Here is an 18,517-nt window from a genome sequence, read left to right on the forward strand (position 1 = left end):
CTCCTCTTGCAATGAAGGGCTAAATTAAGTGTATACAAAGTCACAAACAAAAGTAGTGTTTCTGAAACTACAAACAACAACAACCCAGTTGACCCAACTCTTTGGAAATGTTTTCAGATAATGTTGAGGGAGGCCATGCAAATCATCTCAGCTTTCCTTTCATGCCAGAGGCTGGCTTTACGTCAAATACAAACTTTCAAAAGCATTTCTTAGAACTAAATTAGCCATGGAAACCTGGAAGCCAACAGTTTTCAGTCATGTGATTGTCCTATGATGATGGCCAGGTATAATAGGAAATAAGTTTTTATAACATGAATAGCCATGCAGAACAGAAAGCCTGGAAGATGAGTTTTTCCCCAATATTCACTGTACAGGAATAGCTTCTCTGATATTGTGTCAAGAAGTGTAAGTGAAAGAAGAGCTATTAGCTCTGTATACAACAGTGATTCCTAAACTTAGGGTCTCAAATGTCTTTGGACTGCTACTCCCAGGTCGTGAACCCCAGGTTGTGAGCACAGTTTTGGCTGCAGTACAGCGGTTTAACCACTGCGCCACAAGGCAATATCCGAAAGAAAAACAGAGCTGCCTCGGGTCCTTTTAAAGAGAAAGATGGAATAAAAATATTTTAAACACACACACACACTTACACTTTGGTGGTGTCTCCTATAATCTCTTGACAACTCAGTTCTAGAATCCAAGCAGCTGTAACTCACAGGCACTCAGGAAGCTGCCTTATATTGAGCGGAACCTTCCATCTCTGTCCTCTCAGTACTCTGGCTGGCAACCAATCTTCAGGGCTTCACATGGGATTTTGTTTTCCTAGCCATGCCCAGAGATCTCTGGAATCCCATTATAATTTCTCATTCAGGTACTAATCAGACCCAACCCTGTTTTATCTTCTGAAATTAGAAAAAGCTGGATAAGGTGATTCCCATTTAGTGTAATTGGATGATCGTCTCCCAAAGCATATATTTGCTGGACAGATTGCTGTATGTGCTCTGTTGTGTGATGGGCAAAAGGAACAATTCAAGGACTCACCGAAGACAACTTTGAAGGACTGCAATATTAACCACATCCATTGGGGAGTTCTCAGGGAAAAACAAAATGTGTGGTGAAAGGCTGTCAGAAAAACAGTTGAAAATTTTGAAATTAAAAGAATCAAGGATGCACCAAAAAAGAGAGATATGAGAAAGTAAGGGTGTGCCATTCCAACAGCAAAACAGGTCCAGGACTACCTGCCCTGCCCACACAGTTCCTGTTTCTCCTGATTTTGTACTGGGCTAGTTTTGCCTGCATGTCCATCAGCATTTTAAAAACTCTTTTCTCCTAAATGTTGTTATGTCCTGTCAAGTTGCCTCCAACTCATGGTTACCCTTTAAATGATCGATATGAGCAATCCCCAAAATGTCCTGCCCTCAACAGCCACGTTCAGCTCTTGCAAACTCAAGCGTGTGGTTCCTTTAGGGAATCAATCCATCTCATATTTGGTCTTCCTCTTTTCCTGCTGCTTTTAACTTTTCCCAACACTATTGTCTTTTCCAGGGAATTGTGTTTTCTCATGATGTGCCCAAAGTAGGACAGCATCAGTTTCAACATTTTTGCTTCCAGAGACAGTACAAGCATTTGATCTGGACCCAATTGTTTCTAAATGAATCCCGTTCATAATGAATCCCGTTCATAAATGATGAATCACTAGTTCCTAAATGATGAATCTGATTGAAACAGTCTTCTTTAAAGATGCAAAATGAACTATATATGAAGTCTCTTAATAGGGCTTCTTGTTTTTCAGCCCTTGAACAGACCTTTTAAGGAAAGGAAGAAAGCATTGGTCCATTCAGATCAGCAGAAAACCATTATGAACTGTTTCAGCTTCAACTGGAGATTATAGAACACTCTTCTAACTACCGTAAAATCTACGTTTTGAGCCAGAAAATCTCACAAGAAACAGTCACGTTCACAATTTCTGAAGTCACGTCTGCCTGTACTGTTCCAATTTTTGTTATCCTACACAGCTCCAGTTCAATATACAGTGGTGCCTCGCTTAACGGGCGCTCCGTTTAACGACGAAACCACATAGCGATTAACTTTTTGTGATCGCAAAAGATCACATTGCGATGTTTCCTATGTGGTTTTATCGCTTTGCGATGATCAGTTCCCTGTTTCGCTTACCTATCATCGCACAGCGATGATTTTTAAACAGCTGATTGGCGGTTCCAAAATAGCTGCCGGATAAAAAAAATGGCCGCCCGCTGTGTTTTCGCGCCGATTCCTCACATAAGAGGCAGCGAAAATGGCCGCCGTATGGAGGATCTTTGCTTTAAGGTGAGTTTTAAGCCCATAGGAACACATTAAACAGGTTGTAATGCGTTTCTATGGGCTTTTTAAAATCGTATAGCGACGAAATCGCTTAACAGCGATTTTTGCTGCACGGATTAACGTCGCTATGCGAGGGACCACTGTATTTTGCATGTAAACCATTACAGGTCTCTAATTCCATCATGAAATAGGTTTATGTAAAGCATGAAGATAAGCAAAATGGGTTTGGGGCAGACACTGTGCAGGTAAGCTACACTATACAATGCTGGAACTCTGAATGATTTCTTGATTTGTCTGGCCTCTAGTGTCAATCTAGAAAATTGTATGAATGGATCTGAAAGCAGTATTTGTATGCCAACAAGCTTACTCCAGGGGGCTCCTTTGCCAAAAATGACATCCAGCTCCCAAATGAGCCTGTCAAGTCATCCTTTTCTGACTCCAGAGGTGATGAAAGGAGCAACTGAGATTAAGTCACATTTGGACTGACAAGGAACCCCTCCCCAGACTCTTTTTGAACTGTTTTATTGCATCTTCCTTTTACTAGTATCGTTCTCTGTTCCTTTCAGGGCAGCATATAAACATCACTCATTACTGTTTCTTCTGGCTGCTTCTTTAGAATTTCATTGTATTTTAAAGAAACTTTTGCTCTGGTTTTGACTGTTTTCTATGTTGTTATATATTTTTACTTTGTTAACAACTATTTTTATTACAGCTTGGTATTTTGTTTCATTTCATTTTCAATTCCAACATGGAAGTTTTGTCATTGAGTTTGAAAAACAAACAGCCTGTTTCCACTGCTGGAATAAAGAAATAAATAAAGCCCTTTGAGACCTCCGAAGGCTCCCAGCAGCAGCAGCGGCAGCTGGGGGGACCTCCAGATGCCTTCCAGGGCTTCTCCAGATGCCTTCCAGGGCTGGGAGCCGCGCCGCACCGGGCAATCCCGGCCATGCTCGGACTCCTGGACGCTGGGCGGGGGAAGTCGAGGAGTCCAAGCACAGCTGGGATCCCCTGGTGCAGCTTGGCTCACAGCGGCGGACCTCCAGATGCCTTACACGCTGACGCAGGCTTTCCCAGGCAGGAGACCGGGCCTACCAGAGGAAGCCATCCCCTGGTAGGCCCGGTCCACTCTGGGAAAGCCTGTGTGGGCGGGGGAGCTCCAAGAGGCCTCTGGCAGCGGCACCGAAGCCCTCTGAATCCTCCGACAGAGGCGATGATGGTGGCGGGGGACCCTGGAAGGTTTCGAAAATGTAAGGTTAATTTATTTTACATTTATTTTAATTTTTGGGGGGGGTGTTTCTTGGGTGGGTTACGAATTAATTGGTTTTCAATGCATTCCTATGGTGAATGCATTTTCGACTTGAGGACTTTTCGACCTACGGACCCCGTTCTAATACGGATTAATTCCGTAAGTCGAGACCCCACTGTACATAGGTTCTTGATCAAATTAAACAAATTATGTACCTTGGTTCAACAATCAATCCAAATGAAGCCTGCAACCAAGAAATCAGAAGACTTATACTTGAAAACACAGCTACAAAGGAACCAGAAAGGATGTTCAAGGTCTCTTCAGTTATAAAGCCTAATATAACTGGAGATTATTAAGATATCTGGCTGCAAAGCAAGAGGTTGGGATTTGATTCTCTACCGTGCCTTCCAGGAGAACAGCCAACCTGTGTAGCCTTGGGCAAGCCATATAGTCCCAGAAGTACTCCATAGCTAGAAAACCCTAGAAAGGGTTGTCACAAGTCAGAATTGACTTGATGGCATGTAATATGAAGCAGGCATTGACATTTTGCTTGAACCATATTTAAACATTCTGAATCATTCCCTTGGCTTATTCTGATTTTACATTGTGTTCTGTACGTTGGGTTACATATGCATACATACCCAAAGATTCAAATAATCCAGCACTCAGATCTCTCAACTAGATGTTTACACAGACTCCACTGAAAAGAACTATGCTGCAGGGTGATATGGAAATGTGTTGTGTTTGATCTGAAATAATGTATCCAACTCATGCAAGACATCACAGCTCAGTACAGGCAGTGAAATAATGATGTTCGTGTTTGAACCAGTCCTCTGACAGCAATCCTCTTATAACCTCTTGGGAAGTTCTTACTTACACATTTCTTTATTTCACATCTTAAAAAAAGTTCTAGACTGTCCTTTCACAAGGCAGCGTACAATATATTAAACACAAGACATCACTGTAACCAAAAATCAAAAATGCAAAGTAACAAAACCACAGCATACTAATAAGAGAACACAACAACAATATCATCATCTTTGAAATAGTTTATCATTATTTGCAAGGCATCAGAGAATACAGAAACCCTAGGTTCTTGAAGATTATGTCAACAGACAGTAAGTTTTCAGTTTCTCCTAACCTGACTCTCCTATATGGCCCTAGTGGCAGACTATAGGTCTGCTTACCCAAGGACCAATCTAGCTATGAATACAGAGGCTCATCAATAGAAAGTTGACTGCCAGTTTATGTTGTTGGCAAATCCCATTACTCTGAATTAGACAATTTCAGGTGATGCCACTGATGCAGTATCAGCATTGCGTGCACATATGAAGTTTTAGTTGTGGCCAGGGCTTTATTTTATTTATTTATTTATTTATTTATTTCATTTACACCCCGCCCATCTGATCTATACGACCACTCTAGGCAGCTTACAACATAACACAGAAACAATAAAACCCGAGAATACTACATAAAACATCCAATAACATATTACAATACAAAATGAAGTAAGAAATAAAAAAGGAAAAAAGAAAAATCAATGCTTTATTTGCATAGTTAAAACCAGTGCTCCAGATGAACCTGTTCTTAAAAATGTATGATCTGGCTATGATGACCCATGCCTGGAGAGTGCACAACACCCTTGCTATGATAGCTTCATTCGCACTGATTACTGTAATGAGGGGTTGCTACCATTCCAGGTGCATCTGATGAGACATCTGCAGGGATTGTAGCAAGCAGATCTCACCCTACTTTACTTTACTTTATTTAGATTTATACCCCGCCCCCTAGACAAAGTCTACTTGGGGCGGCTTACTAAAAATGATAAAATATAATAAAATAATACATTACTAAAACCTAATAATATAACCAACTAATTTATGAAAATATATACATATATTATATTATCAATATATATATATATATATATATATATATATATATATATATATATATATATATATATATATATATATAATCAAGATGGAGGAATAGAGAAACGAAACAATTAATTGACTGGAGGGAAGGCCTGCTTAAAGAGCCAAGTTTTTAAATGGCTTTTAAAAACACCCAGCAAGGGAGCCAAGCGGATTTCTGTTTGCAGAGTATTCCATAACTGAGGGGCCACTGCTGAGAAGGCCCAGTTTCTTGTTCTTTCCTTCCGGGCCTCTCTCGGCGTAAGGCCCCTCAGCCGTCCCTGCTGGCTTTGTTGGGTGATTCGAGTACACCTGGGTGGGAGAAGGTGATCTGCTAGATATAGAGGTCCCAAACCATTTAGGGCTTTATACGTCATCATTAAAACTTTGAAATCAATGTGGAAATGAATGGGCAACCAATGCAAAGCAGCCAGGGTGGGGGAGCTATGCTGATATTTCCTCACCCCACTAAGAAGCCTGGCTGCCTAGTCCTCTCTCTTCCTGTGCCTTCAAGGATTCCTTCCTGACCAGTTGGGAACTGGATGGCCTAGTCTTCCCAGCTCTGCTACCTAGGTTCACTAGGGAGGAAGAAGCAATCCCTCTTCACTCCCCTTCACTGCCCCACCTCTGATGTTCCTCCTCCAGTGTTTCCCCCTCCCTAGCCTTTTATCCTAGCAGATGGCACATTTATACCAGTGCTTTGTTTCTTGGTGACTCCCTGCCTGTGATGTTTGGGAGTTAGGTCACCCCCGGCCACCATCATGAGCAATCACTCAGCCATGACCCCGGCTCCAGTCAGCAGCATGGGGACGGCCACAGCAAGCTATAACAACCTATTACATATGGGCAAGTCCTGCTCTCTTCCGGATTGGGTTGCAGCTGGAATACCATTCTAGGTCTGTAAAAGCACTCTGGGCCACTGCTACCACTTTCCTTCCACAGTCCAGGAGAAATACCATGTTCAGAAACTGGTATTTCAATGGGAGTGCCACCCTCCAAGACGAGTCATAAACCATTCAAAAGACCAGTCAAGTTCCCACAAGACTTGACTGGTCCCACAAGATCCTTACCTTGTCTTGATTTAAGCTTGAAATTGTTTCTCCATTCCCAAACCTCCACCAAAAACAAATTCAAGAGTTCTAGAGTTTCCTTGAGATAAGCCGTTACAAAAAAAGAGTTGGTATATTGACCACCTGTTGGCGGCACTCCAGCCCAACCTTCTAAATTAAAGTTCCCAGTAGTTTGTGTAGATTTTAAACAGTACAGCGGATGTAACAGAAGCTACAAGGACTTCACCAATCAATGGTCATTGAATAGACATTTTTAGCACCACACCATAGAACTGACCCCATAAGGAAGGACTGGAGGCACCTTAACCTTTAAGACAAAACTAGTTAGCCAATCCAAAAGATTACTATGGCAATGGATAATTAAAAATCACTCAAAGGGGTAACTAAGTCCTTACCAATATCTTTTTACAGTAAGTATGATGCCCATCTTCCTCAGAGCACCAGTTGTTAACATTTTCTTTACCACAGACCCCCTTTAAATATGTTTTGTTGCCGCAGACCACCAATATTTAACTCAAGATTTAAACCCCTAAAATGCATCAAACTATTTATTTAAAGTTTCTCCTGAAGGGCCTTCAAATTTAGAGAAGGGAGAAATAAGTCAATCTGCTTTCTTTCGTTCATTCTACTTTAATTGAGATCATAACATTTCTTCAAGCCTTTGCAGACCCTCTGTGAGGACACTGTGGCCCCTGGGGGTCCATGGACCACACATTAAGAACCTATACTGCAGAGTGTTACTGCCTGCCTGAAACTCATGTCACCAATTTCAACAGCCAAAAATGCAAAGAACTAGATTGTAAGCAGTGGGTCCTAATCCTCCAATCAGTTTGTTCCCTTGACAGCGAGAAACTGAAAGTACCCATACAAGTGACCTAAAAGAAGAAAAAGCTTGACCTTTTAATAGGCGTAATAGATGTAGGAAATTAATTATAAAAATAACAGAAAATAATTCTTCAATTACTAAAAACGTTTTGGTAAAAATTGCAGAGACCTACTGATTATAGATACATTTTTTTATTTTTAGGTGGCAGAATTAGTAAGTAATCAGTGAAGAGGGAATATAACCCTCTGCTGCTGGATACCTGGCTAAGCAAGTGGGTAAAGTACTTGAGGCAAGGAGCAAGAGGAACAGCAAGCACCACCTTAAAATAGCTTAGAGATCAAGAGAAGTCCTTCAGACTAAGTGAATATTCCTTCCCTTTCCTCCTTCTAGATTTGGCATGGAGGAAATCACTTTGACCATCTTCTTCCATGTTTCTTTCTGCAGGGTTTCGACTGTATTAACCATTAATGGATCAGAGGGGCCCTTGTTGAAACTTCCTCCCTGGAACAAATCTTTTTGCTCTTTTTGGCAAGTTCCATTACTTGATGATTGAGGTAACACACACATACCTCTTCAGAAAAATGCTCAAGGGCCGCTTACAAAAAAAATCTGAACCACCAATCAATTTCCTTTGCCATTCCCCATCCTCTCAAGCCCAAATCTACACTAAAGAGGATGATATTGTATTGTCTAACAGTTGTTGTCATTAAGATTACTGCGATTATTTCTGTTAAATATATTAGACTTACAAAACAAATCGCTGCTGGAGTGTGGGATGGATGAACTTGTCAGTTTTGCTTTCTCTATTTCTCATTTAAATCAAAAACAAAAAAACCCTCTCTTTTTTAAAAAAGAGCCTTCTGTGCCAGCCAAACTCAACAGACATGACTATTCCCAGCATGCAGAAGAATACATTGTACTTTCTATCATGCATCTATCGAAGATGAGGAACCTGTCAGAAAAGAGAGGTGGCAAACATTATTCAGCACCACAAACAGGTCTGAGTACAGAGGAATTCAAACTCAAATTTGTCAGAGCTAAGAAATCAAAAGCTTGCTAAATGGACAAATTCTAGTTTCAGTGAGATTGTTTAAACTTCACTTCCCATTTCCAATGAAATTTTCAAATACTGGTCACTCTCTAACTGACCAAAATTATTGCACCCATGTCCTGTATGGGGAGGGTCCTATAAATCCTAATGGGGCTTGCTTCTAGGAGAAGCATATGCTTGTACCATTAAGTTTCTGTTTCTGATTTTTGGCTTTTATAAGGTCTTTTTAAAAAAGCATTGTTAACTTTTGCTAATTTATTTATTTTGGTAGGATAATACTTCATTCCGTTACAAAATTCTTTCTCCCCCCCCCCATTTTTCAACCTGAAAAGCCTCAAGAGTTGCAGCTCATTCTTACAAGGAACATCTTCAGCTTTCACATTATTTTGGCTAATATGTTCTGCATCTTTGCCAACTCTACAATATCCCTTTCGAGATGAGTCAATCAGAATAGTACACAATATTTCAAATATGGAATATTCCAAACAGTACACCAACATTCCCTTTACTAGTAAATCCAGACATTCCAAAGGGAATGGGACCACTCAAAAATAGCACAGACCTTAATCATCAACAACTGGAGAAACTGAACAAACCAATCACAATGGAAGAGATCGGAGAAGCATGGAAGAAACAAAAAAGCGGTAAATCCCCTGGTCCAGATGGACTACCAGCAGAATACTACAAGACATTTGAAGAAATCTTAAGTCCACAATTCAAGAAACTAATTGAAGATATAGAAAATAAAGGGGAAATTCCTAATTCCTGGAAAGAAACATACATCTCGTTAATACATAAAGAAGGCATGGATAAAAGGCTAACCAAGAATTACAGATCGATCTCTCTTCTAAATGTTGATTATAAGATCTATACAACCATCCTAGCCACAAGACTAAAGGAGGTGCTTGAAATAATAATACACAAAGACCAAACAGGCTTCTTATCTAAAAGGAAACTATCATCCAATATAAGGACAATAACAGATACACTGGAATACTACGAAATACATCCTGAAAAGCAGATGATGCTAATCTTCCTTGATGCAGAAAAAGCCTTTGACAATGTAAACTGGGAGTTTATGCTATCATTACTGAAGAGAATGGGCTTCCAAGGAACATATTTACAAGCAATCAAGGCAATATATACTAAGCAAGTAGCCAAGATAAAAGTTAACGGAAGCCTAACTGGGAATATACAGACTGAACAAAGAACAAGACAGGGCTGCCCATTATCCCCCCTACTATTTATTTTAGTACTGGAAATACTTAACAAGCAGATCAGAGATAACGAAGCAATTAAAGGACTCAAGATTAGAGGAGAAGAATTTAAGCTACAAGTGTATGCAGATGACTTAACGATAATACTAGAAAACCCTTTGGAAAATCTGGAAGGGTTATTGGAAGTTATAGAAGATTTCGGACAGGTGGCCGGATTTAAAGTAAATTATCAAAAAACCAAATTCATGACAAAAAACATAAAGAAAGATGTTCAAAAATTAGCACGGAACTCAAATTTTGAGGCGGTGAAAAAAATTAAATATTTAGGAGTGATTATTACCAAAAAATCAAGCAATTTAATGAAAGAGAACTACTTAGCAATGCAGAAAGAAATTCAGAAAAATCTGGAGGATTGGAGCAAACTACAACTCACATTTATGGGAAGAATATCAGCAATAAAAATGATGATCTTACCTAAACTCCTATTCCTGTTTCAAAATCTCCCAATACTATTGAATTTTAAATACTTCAAGGATTTGGACAGATTAACATCAAATTTTTTATGGAAATCTAAGAAGCCAAGAATAAAACTTAAACTGTTACAAGATTTGAAAGAAGGGTGGAGTGGGCTTGCCGAACTGGTTATTATATTATAAGGCCTCCGCGATGACCTGGATTAAAGAATGGATAACTTTAGAAAATCAAAGACTTCTGAAACTAGAGGGACACGATTTAAAGATGGGATGGCACACATATGTATGGTATGGGAAATATAGGGAACACTCACAGTTTGGAGAACACATTATCAGGAAGGCCCTAGGGATGGTATGGCAAAAATTTCAAGCACAAACTTATGAGAAAATCCCATTGTGGGTGGCACCCGTGGAAGCATTCATATTAAAAACCCTGAACCAGAAAGGAATGCTAACTACATATGAAAACCTGTTAACTAATGAGCAGAAGATAAAGGACAAACAAGAGCTTGAAAAAATGGGTATAGCTGTCGATTGGTGGTCAATGGTAAAATTAGAATCAAGATATAAAAAAGAGAGGATGGTGGGTTTCTTTGAGGGTAAAGTACAAGTGGATAGATTGTGGATATATACAGACGAAAGAATAATCAAAAATGTATACATACTTAGTAGTATATGATTTAGACGAGAGGGTGAAAGAGACAATGGTAAAATGGGCAAAAAAATTTGGATACAATGTGGATCTTGATGATTGGACTAAGATGTGGAAAGAAAGCTATAAGATGCTGAAACCAGCAAATCTTAGAGAAAATATCCTTAAAATGTTTTATAGATGGCATTATACGCCTGTAAGATTAGCAAAAATATCAGAGGGCAGCAGCAATATATGCTGGAAGTGTAAAAAGAATGCAGGAACTTATTATCATACGTGGTGGACATGCGAAAAGGTCAAAAATTACTGGACACAGGTATGGGATGTAACAAAAGAAATTACCCAGCAGAAATTAGATATAAAACCTGAAATGGTATTATTGAATGTCATATCAGGCATTAACGATAATAAATTGAAGCATTGTATTATATATATACTCACAGCAGCTAGACTACTCTGGGCTCAAAAATGGAAAACTGAAGAGGTTCCAACGACAGAAGAGCTACTAAAGAAGCTATGGGACATAGCAGAACTGGACACCCTATCAGAAGCACTACGGGAACAACCAAGAGACTATGTAAAACAAAGCTGGGAACTAATATATTCTTGGGCCCAGAAGAAGACAGGAGTGTAGGGCAAAGTTTATGATGTATGTATATCTACTTAGCACATACCGGAAATGAAATTGGGGGAGCAGATAGGTTTACGAAGATGGAGTCTCGGACTCCAAAGGGGGGTGGGGTTAGTTTTAGGGGTTAGTCCTTTTTCCTTTTCTTTTTTCTCTTTGTTTTCTTGTCTCTATTTGCTTTGTCTGCATTTCTGTGCGAATAATAATAATAAAAAAAATAACACAGACTTTCTAAATAGCTGGGAACTCCCCATACACTCACTTTTTTCCATCTGTAAACTGAAGGGGGGGATTAACCCACCCCTAACTGTGGGCTGATAAAAACTTGTGAGCTTCAAGGATATGACGAATCTTAAAAAAAAAACCCAAAGGTACAGGCACAGAAATCTAGAAGAAAAATTGGATGATAGGTTGGTAGTAAGAAAATAAGTAATTGGCTTGCTATTTGCCATCAACTTACCGCAGACTTAAGACAACCCTATGAATGAGTGATCTATTCAGGGTCCTTCATTTCTGCATTTCCAAGACTCATTCTTCTGATTTCTTGGATGCATTGTCCATTTGGACTGATGACTGAACCAAGGTATATAAAATCTTTAACAATTTCAGTTCCTTCATTGTCAACATTAACGTTGTGTAGTTCTTCTGCACTTATGATTTTTGCTCCTTAATACTCAACTGCAGTTACTTTTTCGTGCTTTCTTCTTTCATCAAAAGTCATTTCAAATCACTGCTGTTTTCTGCTAATAACTTTTACTTTACTTTAATTGAATTTATACCCCGCCCCCTAGACAAAGTCTACTCGGGGCGGCTTACATGGGTGATAAAACAGGATAAAATAACATACATAGTAAAACCTAAAAGCCAGTGTCTATATACATATCTACATTATCAAGATGGAAATAGTTAAGAAACAGCAACAGAAATTAAGTTAATTGACTGGAGGGAAGGCCTGCTTAAATAGCCAAGTTTTTAAATGGCTTTTAAAAACACCCAGCGAGGGAGCCAGACGGATTTCCGTTGGGAGCGTATTCCATAGCTAAGGGGCCACCGACGAGAAGGCCCATTTCTTGTTCTTTCCTTCCAGGCCTCTCTTGGCGTAAGGCCCCTCAGCCGTCCCTGCTGGTTTTGTCGAGTGATTTGGGTAGACCTGGGTGGGAGAAGGCGATCCGCCAGGTATCGAGGTACCAAACCATTTAGGGCTTTATACGTCATCATCAATACTTTGAAATCAACACGGAAACGAACGGGCAACCAATGCAAAACAGCCAGTGTGGGGGAGCTATGCTGATATTTTCTCACCCCACTAAGAAGCCTGGCTGCCGCATTTTGCACCATTTGAAGTTCCCACATCAATCTCAAAGGCAGCCCCACGTAGAGTGCATTACAATGATCTAACCTCGAGATTACGAGTGCGTGCACAAGAGTAGTGAGCCCCCCCGTCAAGATAGTACGATGATGTCATCTGCATATCTTAACTTATTGATGTTTCTTCCACCAATTTTCACTTCTCCTTGTTCTGAATCTAGCCCAGCAGTCTGTATATGTTCTTCATATAGATTGAACAGACAGAGATAAAATGCAACTCTGTCTGACATCTTTGCCTACAGGACACCATTCTATCTCTCCATATTCCATCCTAACAATAGGTTCTTGTCTGCAATCAGGATAATCAAGTGCTGAAGCACACCTTTTTTTTTCTTTCAAAGCAATCCATAGCTTCTCGTGATCCACAGAGCCAAAAGGTTATTATCATGTCCCTAACAGTCATATTTTACAAAGAGAGATCAGGGTTGTATACATCTATGTTACAAAACTGAAGAGGTCCCTCCCTTGCACTATAGAGGGATGTTTCAGACAGAAAAAAACTTTCCTTTCTTTGTCTCCAGAAGAGCCCCCTACATCAAATGCAGCCAGTCTCAAACTCAACATGTGTAGGCCCACCACAGCACCATGGGAGATGACATACAAGCTGTTCCTTTTCCTTCATCTCTTTCCTTGATCCTCCAGGCCCTTGGCCTGTACTGAATTGTGGCTCCAGCTCTTTCGGCTACACTTGGAATACCCCATTTAGGTCCATCTGCATCACTCTTAAACCCACCCCACTCCTCAAAATGCACAAATGTACTGTAATAATTAGTAGTTGTTATTTTTAAACACATTTCTAATAAAGCTTAGAAATATGCAACAGAGTATCTAAATTCTTTTGAAAAATATACCAAATTGAAACACTAGGACACAAATGTTACACACTGATACTGTTGTGTGTGTATGCTTCAGTTATACTCGTTACCAGCAGTTAGGTCTTGAACTAATGGAACTCAGTTCATCTCTTGCCTCTGAATGATCTCATCTAAGGTTTTCAGACATTTCATCTGTGAAGTAAGAATAACAACACTGACCCATTTTAAAGGTTTATGCTTCTTGTAAAGATTATCAAGATAAATGTGTTATGTAAAGTGCTCTGAACATTCTAAAGCACTACATAAATGCAGACTATTATTTAACATGCTTCTAAAGAACTGTCACTTGCTTCCAACATACACGTTGGATATATTCAGTCAAAAAGTTACACTTTGGGCTGAAAGCACACGAATGAGCCTCAGGCTCAACAGCTGAACCTTCTTGTCCTCCTGGAAGGTCTGGACGACAACAAAGTGACTGGAAGCTTTCACTTCCATTTTTACCTGATCGCATTAGGTCTGAATTCAGACGAAGCATAGTGAAATTTAGTTACTTGCCGTCAAAAGCCAACTATAACCCAACAAGTATGAACCTGAGATGTTTCAATTAAGATTACTCCAAATTTAGATTTTGAAAACAACAGTACATTATGGCTTATTAAAAGCACATGTGAAAGCTTCCAAATTCCTCACAATGCCCCCCATGCCTCAAGTACATAATGCTAAACCACAGTTTAGCTTTACATCTGAAGCTATCTATGTGCTTATAAATCAGTTAGACACACCACAAAATATTTCAAACATGCAACCATGGAACAATTTTTTTTCACCATGGAAACTTTGCTAGGAATAAAACTCTCATTTACACATTATACAAATCTGGGATCTGCTCTGCCTTTTTGCCCTAAGAAAGGATTTCAGCTGAAATTCAGGATACACCTAAAACTGACTGATCAGTATATTGCTCCTTTCCCATCATAGTTAATTACCAAGTTATTTGTGTGTAAACAGAAGCTTTTGATTTCCTAATCAGCCTCCTGCCTGATTCATTCAGAGATGTCACACAGCAGAGTTTGACAGCACAATTAGTCACCATGGAAGCCATTGTGATGTCACAGACACTGAATTGTGGCATCACTGAATGAATCTGGCAGGAGAAGGATGTTGCACACAAAGGAGAAAAGCCTCTGTTTACACAATACTTTGGTAATCTCAGATGGGAAAGCCCTACAAAAAACAGGACCAAGAATTTTAAAAACAATATCAGTTAAATAAAAACATTATTGCTCAAAATATATGTGCATCGGTTCTTTCCATATGTGTTGATAAGTCTACAAGTGTCTTACAAAAGTACATTACTTTGTGTTTATCCTGTAGTTGATTTTCTAAAGTCACATCAATCCAAAGAGTTTCACACTTGTATAGATTTTCAAAACCTGCTTCTGCTACATCCAGGACTCTCTCATTAAGATATTCATGGAAGACATCACAAATGATGGGAAATAGATTCTCATCTGCAAAACATTTCTATTTCAAGGGCACCTGTTTGATAACAGACCTAGTAGGCTCTAATAATAGCCTGCCTTCTCCCTTATTTAATATTAACTCTTCCAGTGAAATAAAATTCAATGTTTAATAATACTTTATCACTGAAGTATTATTCTTTAATCTGTTATGTTTTTTGGAGTACAATGTAGAACATGTAACACCACTAATAACTGTGAAAAAATATGGTAAAGAAGAGAGAGATCAATATCCAACATATTTTAGGGTAAAACTACTTAAACCTGTTCCACACAGTTCTTCTTGCTTACGTACAATTATGGTATTTTTATTCCAGTCTGGTGCAAAATCTGATGCTTAGAAAAGGAAGGTGTAAGGGACTTCTCATACTGTACCATAGTATTTTTTTTATTTTACCTCCCTGAAACTACTTTCTGGGAACGCTGTTCCTTAACTGCATTAGGCTTCTCTTTGCACTGTAAAGGTGCAGTCTGCTCAAGATCCAAAACTAATGACTAGCTAAGTTTATAAGGAAAATCTATTTGCAAGACTTGCTTATTTTTTAAAGTCACAAACACAAAAACTCACACTTGGAAACAAAACTGTACTTCTTAAAATATATATTCAAAATCCAATGAGTGTTCCCCCAAGATGGCAAATACATATTGATGGATACCGTTGTAACACAATTGGCAGCATTCATTAGCATACATTGGAGAGAGCAAAAAGACTAGTATGGGGTGGACAATTTCACTGGTATCAAGGGCCATTCTTCACATTTGCTGGCAGCCAAAAAAACCACATTCCCATGGGTTTTGGACAAAGATGCTAATTTGCATATTTGATTTTTTTAAAAATGCAGAGATCATGTACTGTAAAAGTTACAACAATGTGTTTTAAACTGAAAAACAAAACAAAACTCTCTGGTGGCCACAACAGATTTAGCTTTTTTTTAAAAAAAGGGGGGGTTGGGAAATCAAGGGTTCTGCACGCCCCCTCAACACATGGCAAAACTGCCTCACACTCCCTAGAAAACACAAGAGGGCTTTTTATGCACAAAATGTTTTGACCAGAAAAGTAAGTAAATGTTGGGAAGGTGGGGGGCACAAAAATGGCCATATGGACCCCATGCAGCCTGCGGGTAACATGTTGCCAATCCTGTCATAGAACTGCAGTGCACCACTACTCTACTTTCTTGACCATGTGCAAAATAATGTTGCCTAGGTGATCATATTCATCAATGTATATCTGACCTCTTTGGAAAGAATATATGAAGACTCATACACATGCAATTATCTAACACTATTTGAATTGGTATGTAATTCAAATAGTGTTAGAATTGGTATGTACATTCACCAGATTTTGAACACTTTGTATTATATATTAAAATCAACACTTTGTATTATATATTATATATTAAAATCAATTATATATTAAAATCACTTTGTATTATATATTAAAATCAACATACACTCCACCTTAAAGATTCGTATGCAGCTAGCATTCACATTGTTACATAAAGGCCAAAATTCTGTTGCTCTGTGATGCCAGTGGAAGGCAAATGGTGTAATATTCACTTGCTTCTAGCTGGCAATCAATGAGCTACCATCACACTTATCTGGGATACATGCTGGCTTAGTGCATACTCAAGAATCCCAGCTGGAACTAGTTAACTGCTGGTTAAAGATGAGTGAATCGTATGTCTTTTGCCTTCCATATATGTCACTAAGCAACAGAATTTCAGCCAATGTCACTTAACTGGATTCTTGTACATAGAAAGTCATTAGCAATATTTATAAACACCTGAGAAAAGTGAACACATTTGTTGCTATATATTGGATTGCTCACAGGTATTTAAGGCAGGCTTCCTTTCCAGAGTCGTCCCTACCTAATCCTAGAAGAGGATGATGTTCCACTAAGGTCCAACTGTTGTCATCCACACAATGACTTTTGTAAACAAGAAGCTGGCAGAGGTCCCGGGCAGTCATATCTGCTAGGATCTCGACCACTTTGCACGTCCCATCTTCACTAAAGACTTTCACATCCTGCAATACAAAAAAAAGAACAAAAATATAGGCTTTATAGATAGCAGGTTTATATTCCAAAAACTATAAAAGAAAAAGAATTGGATAGTTGCCACATATAACCATGTTCTTAGTACTCTGCACTACAATACTGGACTTCTAAATCAGGTGCAATCAAAATCTACACCAGGAAACTTGAATTACTGTAGCTCTGTGGCTTATAGTAAATGATACATATCTGAACAATTAACCGCATTTGAATGTTATTCTAGTTCTTAAGTCACAAGGAAAGACAGAATATAGAAATCCCACTCACCTACCCACTGAAATTTTACTGGGGTACACATACCCTTAGTAGACATTTCAGATTTCAGCTGGCATTAACCACACATTTTGGGGTGTCTTTGGACCCACCCACATGCTAGAAACATCTCAAAAATTTCATTTTTGAAAGTCAGTAAACTGACATTTTTAGGAAGTTGAGTTCTGTGCTCAGAAAGACCGATACAACATTCCTCTGCTCCCAATATGTATGTGACTTTGAATTATAGAGTTTCCATCACAGGTTGCTGTTCTTCAATATCATCTCCCTTTAGGGAGGCTAGGCAACCTTTACAAACCCATATGATAACCAGTGAAGCACAGGAAAACTTGTTTGTCAGAAACAAAACAGAGTACTATATCTAGCATTAAAAACCACTGGAGGTAGGCAGATGACAGGAACCAATCCTTCGGGCCTTCTTCCATTAATTGTTCTATAGCAAAATCTAGCTAAAAATTTATCCACCGAACAAATAGTTATCTTGTTTAGTACCAACTTTCATTGTGCCATTAGCAGTTACAAATCAAATCAGGAAGTCAGTTACAAGCATTATTCGTATTTAATTATTTTGCCCTTTTATTTTGCCTTTTTATTGTATTTTAAATGCTGTAAGCCGCCCGGAGACCTTCGGGTAGTGCGGGCTGCATGTAAGTCAAATAAATAAATAAATAAATAAATAAATAAATAAATAAATAAATAAATAAATATTTCCACCAGTCCCTTCTCCTGATGTCCAATATTAGTTAGGAAACCCATCTCTTTATGCTCTGTTTCTAATGAGAGGTGGTTATAGGCTGCAAGCTCCTCATGAACCTTACTCAGATGGATAATTCCTTGTTACAGCTTTAATGCTGCTTAAATAGTATTAACAATGAATGTGTGCGCATGCACACACAACCACCCTGCTCCCCACAGGACAGAAGACACAGCACCAAGATTTAACCCTGTGTTAGCCTTGTATTAAAAAGGCACATCTGAGCTTCCACCAGGTGATGATGATACTTGTAAAAGGACTGAAACAATGTAATATGGGGGTGGAAGGAGATAAGGAATCTTACCTCAGCAGCATGTAAAAAGCAGCAGTCAGAAG

At 39.0% G+C, this 18,517-nt stretch overlaps 1 protein-coding gene across 4 annotated transcripts in view; it reads right to left on the reverse strand.

Moving 5' to 3' along the window:
• GRB10 (growth factor receptor bound protein 10) overlaps positions 1 to 18,517 on the reverse strand; it is a 190,141-nt gene that overhangs the window by 34,737 nt on the left and 136,887 nt on the right. For all 4 annotated transcript variants that reach the window (XM_073003891.2, XM_020806217.3, XM_078377599.1 and 1 more), the window contains one exon: positions 16,970 to 17,126. In XM_073003891.2, the coding sequence (XP_072859992.1) occupies positions 16,970 to 17,126 (157 nt within the window). The remainder of the gene's footprint in view (positions 1 to 16,969; positions 17,127 to 18,517) is intronic.

Source organism: Pogona vitticeps, chromosome 6, assembly GCF_051106095.1.
Source record: "Pogona vitticeps strain Pit_001003342236 chromosome 6, PviZW2.1, whole genome shotgun sequence".
NCBI classification, from domain to species: domain Eukaryota; kingdom Metazoa; phylum Chordata; class Lepidosauria; order Squamata; family Agamidae; genus Pogona; species Pogona vitticeps.